At 51.2% G+C, this 10,000-nt stretch overlaps 4 protein-coding genes across 5 annotated transcripts in view; 1 reads left to right on the top strand and 3 right to left on the bottom strand.

Annotated features, from left to right (window-relative positions):
• Positions 1–1,595, bottom strand: part of LOC126578191 (proton-coupled folate transporter-like) — a 2,303-nt gene extending 708 nt beyond the window's left edge. The window contains exons 1-4 of the mRNA XM_050240514.1: positions 1,021–1,595; positions 510–954; positions 106–431; positions 1–40 (exon numbers count right to left, since the gene is read on the bottom strand). The exon at positions 1–40 is cut by the window's left edge and continues 444 nt beyond it. Of these exons, the coding sequence (XP_050096471.1) occupies positions 1–40; positions 106–431; positions 510–954; positions 1,021–1,162 (953 nt within the window). The 5' untranslated portion in view covers positions 1,163–1,595. The remainder of the gene's footprint in view (positions 41–105; positions 432–509; positions 955–1,020) is intronic.
• Positions 1,596–1,758: 163 nt separating this feature from the next.
• On the bottom strand, positions 1,759–3,595 carry LOC126578190 (proton-coupled folate transporter-like). Its single transcript, XM_050240513.1, has 5 exons — positions 3,430–3,595; positions 3,091–3,348; positions 2,381–3,024; positions 1,965–2,311; positions 1,759–1,864 (listed from the first exon to the last, which is right to left on the bottom strand). Exons 1-5 carry the CDS (start codon positions 3,593–3,595, stop codon positions 1,813–1,815), a joined length of 1,467 nt encoding a protein of 488 aa, XP_050096470.1. The 3' UTR covers positions 1,759–1,812.
• Positions 3,596–4,902: 1,307 nt separating this feature from the next.
• LOC126578189 (proton-coupled folate transporter-like) lies at positions 4,903–7,456 on the top strand. Its single transcript, XM_050240512.1, has 3 exons — positions 4,903–5,740; positions 5,887–7,135; positions 7,223–7,456. Exons 1-3 carry the CDS (start codon positions 5,515–5,517, stop codon positions 7,302–7,304), a joined length of 1,557 nt encoding a protein of 518 aa, XP_050096469.1. The 5' UTR covers positions 4,903–5,514; the 3' UTR covers positions 7,305–7,456.
• Positions 7,457–7,528: 72 nt separating this feature from the next.
• LOC126578188 (DNA replication factor Cdt1) overlaps positions 7,529–10,000 on the bottom strand; it is a 2,767-nt gene continuing 295 nt past the window's right edge. The window contains exons 1-2 of one of the 2 annotated variants that reach the window (XM_050240510.1): positions 9,327–10,000; positions 7,529–9,252 (exon numbers count right to left, since the gene is read on the bottom strand). The exon at positions 9,327–10,000 is cut by the window's right edge and continues 295 nt beyond it. In XM_050240510.1, the coding sequence (XP_050096467.1) occupies positions 7,845–9,252; positions 9,327–10,000 (2,082 nt within the window). In that variant the 3' untranslated portion in view covers positions 7,529–7,844. The remainder of the gene's footprint in view (positions 9,253–9,326) is intronic. The other variant, XM_050240511.1, reaches the window with a different exon arrangement.

The following is a 10,000-nucleotide window of genomic DNA, read 5'->3' as shown; positions in this document are numbered from 1 at the left end:
TGTTCGCGCAGGAACAACAAATACACCGTTTGTGTACCATCTGCAATGGAAAAGTATAGCGGATGAGACAACCCTGAAAAAAAACCTTCCTTATCGGTGACCTACCCATCGCAAGAATGTTGAGTCCTAGCGCGCCTATCGTTAGCCAAATGATGAGCCGATCATAATTTGGGCGACGCTTGAAGCATGTTTGCGTCAGTTCCGTTACCAACTCCCAACGAAATAGTTCACGCAGCTTGCTGTTAGCTACACCGAGATCGTTCGGTTTGATGCTTTCCTCGATGAAATATATTATGTACACCAATGCAAGAAACACCGAAACGGCTCCTGCCGTAAACACCGTGCAGGCGTTAGTCCAGCGGAGAATAAAACTGCTGCTTAACGTTCCGATTAGCAGTCCGGCGAATATTGAGGCTTCTAAAAATGCCATTCTGCAAAAGAACATGACGTTATTTAATCACGGTCTGTTTAGGATATTAGACGCAGGAACTCTACTCTACTCTACTTACTTCATGGCACGATTGCTTTCCGTCGTGATATCTGCAATGTAGCAAAAGATGACCGTTATTAGGGCGCAGGTACCACCGGACAGGGCCGTCGTGACGGAGGCAACAATGTAGAACCACGGGTTGATGGCGATGCGCATGGAAAGGAAGCTGATGAGCGCCACGATCGCGTAGGTGAGAAACGCTCCCGTGAAGCAAGCTATAATAACCGGTTTTCGGCCGTATCGATCGGACCACGGTCCAATCAGCATGCTGCACAGTGCCGGAACGATCGATTCGACCAAAGATTTCGCCATCAAAATGTTGGCCGAGTATGGTTGCACCAGTTTCTCGAGATCCTGCACCTCTTTCGTTTCGTTTTCCGTCCCAAGCTGCGCGCAAAGCGATTCATTCTTCCCCAGTGTAACCGTACACGTTTGGTACACGATCTGGTTTGCAAATACGGCCGCTGTAAAGGACAAATAAACGAAAATGAATGAACCCCTCTCGGTACTCGAGCGGACAACTGGATTACCTGATACGTTCCAAGCGAAGAAAATCAGTAGCACCGCTGGTTCTATGGTGAGCAGCTTTGGTCTTTGTTCCGGACCAGCCGGACGCTCCACGGTGGAATCCGATACGTTGGTGGAAGCCGATTCGTCCTCATTTCCAGCCATTATGCACGGAATGTAGTTAGCAGAGAATAAAATCCAACAGCTTCAGCTCACACCAGTACGATGTTCGTCAAAACGCTTTCTATAATCTTCCCACTCGACTGTTGTGCTCAAGGATGTTTAAGTCAGTCCGGCCCTCATTATCTCACTTAACTGCTAGTCGAAGCCGAGAATGACTCAAACGAACTAAAGGCAGGCACACAAAGCGTTCGTCGTCGATCGCAGCGATCCTCGAGCGAGCAATGAGAGAGCACATTCGCAGTAGCCCGTGACAAAATGTTACTGTGTCAACACTGGGCGAAGGGCGGTAACAATTTTGCAGTTCACGCACCAGCCAGCTACAATGCTAAACCCAGCTGACGGTAGGGGATGATGATAACGCTCCGTCGACGGGGTCTCTTTTCTTATCACTTTGAAATGCACAATTACCCAGAAGGACGCTAAAAACCAATAACAAAACAACGCAATTCGCTGACAGCTGGCCAGCCACTGTCAGCTGATCAGCTGATCTTCAAACACGCAAAGCGCACGCAAGCTGGAAATTTGAAATTGCACACGAAATGAAACGCACGAGAATTTCATTCACTGGTCAGTTCAGGGTTTATTGATGACGAAAATCAGATTCATACTCTCATACGGCCACTGCGTGGAACTCACAGCAGCAGTTCTGGTTGAGAAAATCGGCGCACAAGGTGGGAGATTCCACTGAAAATGAAAGTAACGTGCACAGCGCACGTGGTGCCGCGTATTAGTCAACAACAGCTTCTACTTTCTTCAATTCAGATCAAGTAACAGTTCTACTTACATCATCAACGCGAATCCCAGGATGAAGATGCCAGAGGACACAAAATTGAACATCGCGGGGGCCGTTTGTATGGTCAGATCGTAAATGTACGTGAACAGCGGAGCAGACACGAGCGGTACGACGGCCGTTAGCGAGAGGGCCATGGAGAAAAACTTGGCCATATCACCGGCAGGAAGGATGGTGGAGCAGATCGTCATTAGGGCGGCACCATCGGTGCCCTTGAGAACCGTTAGCGAAGTGGCCAGATACAGCATCCAGCCGTTGGTTGCGAATCCCATGATGGTCGAATCAATCGCATAGCTAGCAATAGAAACCAGGGCAATGGTGGTGTCGGAACAGCGTAGAACCTACAAAAAAAAACAAAAAATCCAAATGTAACCCAACAGCGAGCTTCATTACCACGTCTCAGTACGCACCTGCTTCAGTACCGGTATGCCAACGACATTACCCACTATGATGATCAGAATATCGGTGAATTGAAAGTACGTAAATTGCTTCAAATCCCAACCGAACGTTCGCCTCGTGTACATGTAGAAAATGCCACCGGTTCCACCAGCAAACTCCGTCAGCGCGGTCAGAATAACGACACCCCAAAGTATCTCGCGCACATAGCCTGACCGTTGCATGAACAGCGTACTGGAGAGTTCACGAACGCGATTTAACGAAAACAGATCACGTATCTTCTCCCCCAAACCCGTGCTGGTGGTCAGGATGATGCTATCCTCGGTGAGGAAAACAACGTGCACCATCGCCAGCACGATCACGGTGGTCGCGATCGCGAATGTGATTGCTACGTTGAAACACTCCAGGATGTAGCTGCTGGCGAGAAAGCCCACCAAGGCACCGATCATCATTGCCGCCTCCATGAAGCCCATCCTCATCGTCCGGTTCTGCTCGGTCGTCACATCGGACAGGTAGCTGAATGCGGCCGCGGTTATCACGGTCATTCCGCCCAGAATTGCGAACGGAAGATAAGCGGCGGTGTAGTACCAAGGGCTCACAGTGACCCGCATCGATAGGAAAGCAAGGAAAGTCAGCAGAGCGTACGAACAAAGAACTCCTGCAATAATGATAGATAGTGCGGTCAGCGGGACAGAATGGTAGTCCATCGGAGCATTTTACGCACCGGAACTAGCGATGAGGAGAGTTGGCTTGCGACCGTACCGATCGGACCAAGCACCAAGCAGCAGAGCACCCAACACCGGCACCACCGATTTAATGATAACGATCGTCATCGTCACATTGGCCGCGATCGGTTGGACTTGCGTTTCAATCACCTTACGTTCCGTCGAGTTTGCATCACTGTTCAACAGCTGGCAGGCGTCCTTTTCGAATCCTTCGTTGGCGCACGTCTCGAGGATGATGTGGTTCGCGAGGACAACCTCTGCAAAAAAGGATAAGCCACAACAAAAAGCACATCGCTATGTTCACGATCGTTTCGAAACACCGTTCTGCACTAGCCCACCTGTGAGGCTCATGGCAAAGCACATCAGCAGCAGGGCCGGTTCGAAGCTCACGTACTGGCTCTGTTCTCGCCACCGTGCCGCATTCCGTAGCCTGAGCTGACTCTGTTTCGCAAACGTGTCCTCCTCGCCACTGGAGTAGACACTGTCCGAGCGACCTTCTTCCATGATGTTCACTGTTACACTGATCACTGGCCACCGGATGCCTGCTGCAAGACGAACTGTACCGTTCCCGGTTCTACCAATAGGTTATCAAAATAGCGCCAAATATATGTCCGTTTTTTTCTGTTTTCTTGATACAAATCACCCGCAGCCATCATCGGGGGGCAAGTCTTGCAGGGCCACACCAATGATCAGTCAGTGATGATCCTGGCACATCAATCCATCAACTCATAATTATGTTGTAATACTCTGTTTTTTTATACAGAAATCCCCTTGATCGGTAAATGGCTCTCATCACCAGAGAGCAAATGATTCTGGACTCAAGTGCTATCAGCAGGTGTCATTGCTTGAGCAGTGCAATAATTTCTTTTGTTCAAAAGGTTCTTTTTCAGGTGATCGCATCGGGTCAATACGATCGGTGGAGCCGCCCAGATCACTACAGTGGTGGTTTTGTTTGTGGTGCTATGCTGTTACGAAATAAACAGATAGCCACGGTTATTCGGTTGAGAATCGATCATTTAATGCCATCTTTCGCTCATGCCGTTTCTCGTTAGGGTACCTTGCTCTCGCAACCCGGAGCGCATGATCTCCCTTTGCGATCGGACATTGCTCGTTATGTTGACCTAGAATGCTGCTATATTTGTTGTCGCCTTCAACTCTCTGAGGCGGCATAATTCGCACATGATCCATCAGTATAGACTGAACTTACGATCATTCTATTATCCTGGGTGATTCAGGAACTACTTGAGAAGAGTGGATGTGCAATGCCAGCAATACACTAACTGTAATATGTTTGAATGTTTATGCGTGCTCTACTCGATCGGTTCTCGATCCTACGATAACTTGTGATGCTGCCAAGCGCCTTGGCACAACAGCATCATTCTCCACATTCTTCCTGAACAAAGAAAGAACCAGCTTTGCCCGGCGACACAACCGTCATGGTGCGTGCATTGCATCGAGAATGGCTTCCACCTCCTAGTACCGGCCCCTCGCGCCCACTCGAACGACCATTATCAGGCGGTGGTTCATCCAACCATTCAGTGTATTAGTAATTGGTCATAATTACCCCGTGCCGCGCCTCCACCTCGCATCAATCGCGATAATGATTTACAGCGACTTTTCGCTTCGGTGCGACCTACAACCGGCTGGGAGATACGGGTGTTAACACCTGTGTGAGAGACAGGGAGAGGCTGTGGGCTGCCTGTTGTTACCCCTTCCGATTTCACATTGTTGGGGTGATTGTGATAATTTGAAGTTTAGGCTTCGTGCGGCCACCCCCACCCAGTCCAGCCAGTCGTTCGTGGTGAGTCGATGGAGGCGCATCACCGTCCGTCATAGGCCGGGCACCACGTGCAGTATCATTGCGCGATTGCGACGATTAGCCGTCGATCCGTTTCCGTCAACAGAGCGGCGGGCATAGACGCGAGATCAAGTTGAGTAAACAATCCAACCGAAGCAAAACGCAACACGTTGTGATAGATTCGTTTCCGATATCGATAATGATCACTCGACGTTGAGCTTATGCTGCCAGCACTATTCCATTCCATGCGATTCTTGTGCGTAGAGACACGGTGAAGCAGCAGCTCTCCGGTGAGGCTGACGTGCATTGTGACTAAATGATTTCGATTCTTTTGCGGCCAAATCATCAAAACAAGTACGCGCGCGTGTGATTCATCCACATTTCCATCGTCTCGAGAGAGAGAGACGCGCAACTCATTCTCATTGCCCAGCGCAGACCCGGTGAGGTACCTGTAAGTTTGTGCGAAGATAACGGACCCCCTCGCGATAGCGCGATAAAGTCGTGCTCCACACAACGTGACACACCGGCCGACGCAAGTAGGAGGCTACCAGTGCCTTAGTTTTTGAGGTGCGGTGTGGTGTAGGATTAGTGGACGTAGACAGCAAATCCCTATCCTTTCGCCATCATGAAGAGAGCCGCCACGCGAAAACGACAAACCACCGACCTGTACGGCAGTGATGAAGATACGCCGCTGCTGACAACACCATCGCAACCGTCACCGCAGCACCAGGAAGCAAACCCAACGATACCATCACCCGGAACGATGGGAAGCACGGAAACGGCGACCACGGAACGTAACTGTTCCTTTGAACCTATTTTGGTTCTCATGTGTTTCGGTCTCAGTGTATCAGGTACGCGCTTGTCGATTGTGCGAACGGTCACAGTTCGCCCCGGCCACGCCACTTTATCATCTTTCCCGACAGGCGACTGTCGCGAATTGCGTATGACTTGCAATATTTGGTTATTTTTGTCACACATTTATTTTTTTTCTTTCAAGGAATTGTACTGGCCGATCAAATCATCTATCAGTCGTGCGTCGTCACGCTGGGCTATGATCGACAGCTATGCGCCCAGTTGGGCACGAAAAGCAACTCGTCGGATGTGGCCAACCTGGAGACGATCGTGCAACCGTACGCGGCCCGGATCGGGATGATGAACACGATTCTGATGTCGGTACTGCCGGCCCTCTGTGCGCTGCTCATGGGTCCGTGGTCGGATAAGTATGGGCGCAAACCGGCCATGATCATGCCGGCCGTCGGTTACGTCACGACGTACGTTATGATCGGCATACTGTCGCTCCTCTCCAAGCACTACCTGGTCGATCCGTGGTGCTACGTAGTGGCGCACATTCCGGCGGCCATGCTCGGTGGTAGTACCGTTCTGATGGCCGCCATCTTTAGCTATCTGACGGATGTGACGACGGAAAAGAACCGCACGGTACGGATCGGTATCCTACAAGCTTGCACCATGCTCGGTGCCTTCGTGGGGCTGCTGTCGAGCAGCTTCATCCTGGAGTTGACCAGTGTAGCGACAATGTTCTTCTTGGCGGCTGGCTCGATGGCCGCTAGTTGCGCCTTTCTGAATTACTACCTCGAGGACAGTATCCAGCCGGATCCGGAGATGGTGCACCGGCAGCTACGGGAAATCTTCCGCCTCAGCCATCTGAGCGATCTGCTGAAGACGTTCTTCAAGAAACGATCGGCTTACGATCGCGGAATTGTGTGGCTGACGATTGCGGTCGGTGTCGTGACAGTGCTGGGCGCAGGTGGAGGTACCGTGTTTTTCCTCTACACCCGGCGTGTCTTCGCTTGGACGATACAGGACTATACCATCTGGCAGGCGGTGGAGTTGCTGTCGATCGTTGCTGGGAATGTAATCGGTATTTCGTTGCTGAAAACGTTGCTCAAACTGCCGGACGTGTGGCTCGCGTTGCTGTCCGTGATGAACTACGCGATCGATGCGCTCATTAAGGGGCTGGCACGGCACGGATGGCAACTGTTTCTGGCCACCGGTGTTACGCCGCTGAAGGCAACGGAAGGGGCCGCACTGATGGCGATCTGTTCGGCCATCATCCCGTCGGGTGAGATCGCCAAGTTTTACTCGATTGCGATGGCTATGACGAATACGGTTTCGCTTGCATCGGCACCACTGTTCACCTACATCTACAACACGACCGTAGCGACGGAACCGGAAGTGTTCAACTTTGTCGCGTCCGGAATCTTTTCCATTAACGTCATCTTTGTGGGGTAAGTTCTGCTGGACATTCGGACCGACGCGTAGCGCGACGCATTAACCCGATGATTTATGTTTCTTGGTTTCTTCGTTTGTCCCAGAATCATTGCCGTGCTGATGCGCAAGAGAAGAACGACACAGATCACTCCGTTGTTTGATCAAGATAGTGAAATCGTAACGTGAGCGAGAGCTTAGAGGCTGCGCTTAGCACCTGCGCATAGCGACACACCAACCGCCCACGTGGAGGATTCCGAAGGTGGCAATTATGCTAGTCATGTTTTAATAAAGTAATTTTTAATAAAATGCGAAGCGATGTATCGAACGGATAGAGTGAATCAACCGGGATGTGACTCATTTTTCTTGTGCCACCCCCAACAAGCTTATCAATTGATTGTCAAACACTGTCATTATCTTTATTGATTGCTTTATTTCTCTCGCAAAACATTGATTGGTCAGAAAAGGAAAAACACGGTACACAAAAAAGAGTTCAATAGCGTAAACAGTGGGCGATCTAACTTTGTGTCCTTAACGTCCGGTAACATAAACTTAAAGTGCAATCGTGTCAGTCCCCGGGGGGGTATGAACATTAAACATTAAAAAGCTAGAACGACAAAAGTGCTAAAGAGTAAAATTGCAATTGCAGTACGAAAGTCAACACGAAAACATGCAGAAAATAGAGCGAGAAAGGGATGAATCAAGTGCACAAACGCGCACCTTGCACCCTTACTGAGCCGCTTCGTTCGCTTTCCGTTCCAGCACGCCAATCACTTTAGCGAGATCGCAATCCTTGGCTATCTTGGCGTACTTCACCTTGCGCACCTCGGGTAGCGTTAACCAGAACGGTACGAGCTGAGCAATCAGCCGTATGTGTTCCTCCAGTTCCTGCAACGTAAGCTTTCCCCGATAACTGTTTTCTATTTTCACTAGCGGTGTCTCCAGTGGAAGCACATTTTTACGCTCGGTCACGAAAATGTTCCGCAAATGGCGTGCCAGTTCCGGCAGTCGCCCGTACTTGATGGCTTCCTTCTCATGCGATGGCCTTCGGGTCATCTGATCCAGTGCCTTGGCGGCCTGTTTGGCACGGATCTTCTCCAGCAGTGCTTTGGGGATGTTCTTGAACACATCGTACTCGGCGAGCGATGCGGTCGGTGCTGCTGCCGCTGCCGATGGTTCCTCTTTCACTTTGGCTGGTGGTTTTTGCGTTTGCGTATCAGTCTCGCTAAGCGCAAGAGACGCTGTGGCCGCAATCGTTGCCTCTTTTTGCTTCTTCTCCTCCAAACGCTGCAATGCCCGTTCGATCGGGGTAGCGCAGTTAAACAGATTCCGAGCCGTCGACAACACGTCCCGGGCGGACGAGAATTTCTCTACATTTGGTGGTTTCGGCAGCTCCGCCTGCTCAATATCGGGACAACTTTCGAGATCGAAATCCGTATGCCAACGGACAATCTTCTCGCGATCGACCGTTAGTGGTGGATCGTGTGCCCGGAGGAACGCATCGTGGGCATCTTTCACCTTCTCCAGCAGCAACCGATGGAAGCGATGCTGACGGTCTAGCATCACTTGCGGATTCATCGGTTGGTTTTGCAGCGTACGCAAGAAACTGGCATCCTCGTCCTTTTTCCCATCACCGACCACCGCTTCTACCTTCGGCTGTATCACGAGCTGGTACGTTTCGTGCTTCGTTGCCGAGCCGTAGTTCTTTGTCAGCTCCTGGCTCAACACGTACGCCCCGCCCGGATAAAGGGCCTGTATCTGGGCAAGATGAGACTCGAAAAAGTTCTTCCTCGCCATACGCTGTACCGCCGGTTTGAGCTTCTTGAAGGTGATCTGCTCTTTGCGATTGTGGAACATCGAGATCACCGTATCGATGCATTTAAACAGCTCCAGCAGTGAGCGGTACTTGTACGGTAGATGCAATGAAGGTGGTCCGGCAATGGCCAGCGCATGGAAACGCTGATAAGCGGGCACCTTCTTCGGGCTCGCCATAATGGGTGTGGCAGCCGACGCCTCCTTGATGGGGCTCATTAGCTCCGACAGACGCGACTTCGGTGTGATGTTCTTCGATGGTGACGCCGCGTTCTTGGTCGGTGTCTTCAGTATTTTCGTTGGCGACATGAACGTTTTCTTTGGGCTGTAAATGAGATTCATCATTAAATAGCGAATGTCGCGGAGAGGCCAACATATTTGGTCGTCGCTGAAACCTACCTGACCATCACTTCCACCTCGAGGGAGTTGAATTGCTTCAGATTTTTGGCCGCCGTACCTGGACTAGCGGGAGCCTTGAGCTGCTGCTTGCCCTCTAGGCGCTCCCGTTCCATCCGCTTCAGTTCCTTCATCCCATCCTGGACGGCCTTTAGCTTTGCCTTCAGATCTGGCAGCCGCGGATGGCTCAACAGCTTGCCACGTATCTCCTCGGCCGTAAGACTATCCTTATCTTTAGCCACCACCGAACGGACGACCGCTGCAGCAGCGGCGCCAGTAACTTTGTTTCCCTTTTCCACATTTTTCACGTTGTTGCGAGGCGAAAACTCGATCGTTTCCTTCGCCTCGCTGGTGCTGCTGCTGGTGGTGGTGGTGGTGGTCGACGGTTCCTTCGGTGCAGCGAACAGTTTCTTTGCGGGCACGATTGGTGGTTTGGCCGGACTGTTGATGCGCTTCTGGGGTGAAAGATTACCCTTCTTGACGAAAGAAACGAGTTTCGGTTGGGCGGCCGAAAGCAGCGCTTTCGTTTTCTCGTCCAGCTCGACCGTTCCGATGCGCTTGATGGCCCGGGAGGCGCGCGTGACACGCCTGCCCAGCTCCGCGGTACCGTCCGATGATGGTCCAACATTGTTTCCGTTGGCATCGGAGCTCTTCGAAGAAAGGTTTGTATGGTTAGC

The sequence above is a fragment of the Anopheles aquasalis genome, chromosome 3 (genome assembly GCF_943734665.1).
Source record: "Anopheles aquasalis chromosome 3, idAnoAquaMG_Q_19, whole genome shotgun sequence".
Lineage (NCBI taxonomy): Eukaryota > Metazoa > Arthropoda > Insecta > Diptera > Culicidae > Anopheles > Anopheles aquasalis.
This window is presented reverse-complemented; position numbering and strand designations above follow the sequence as displayed.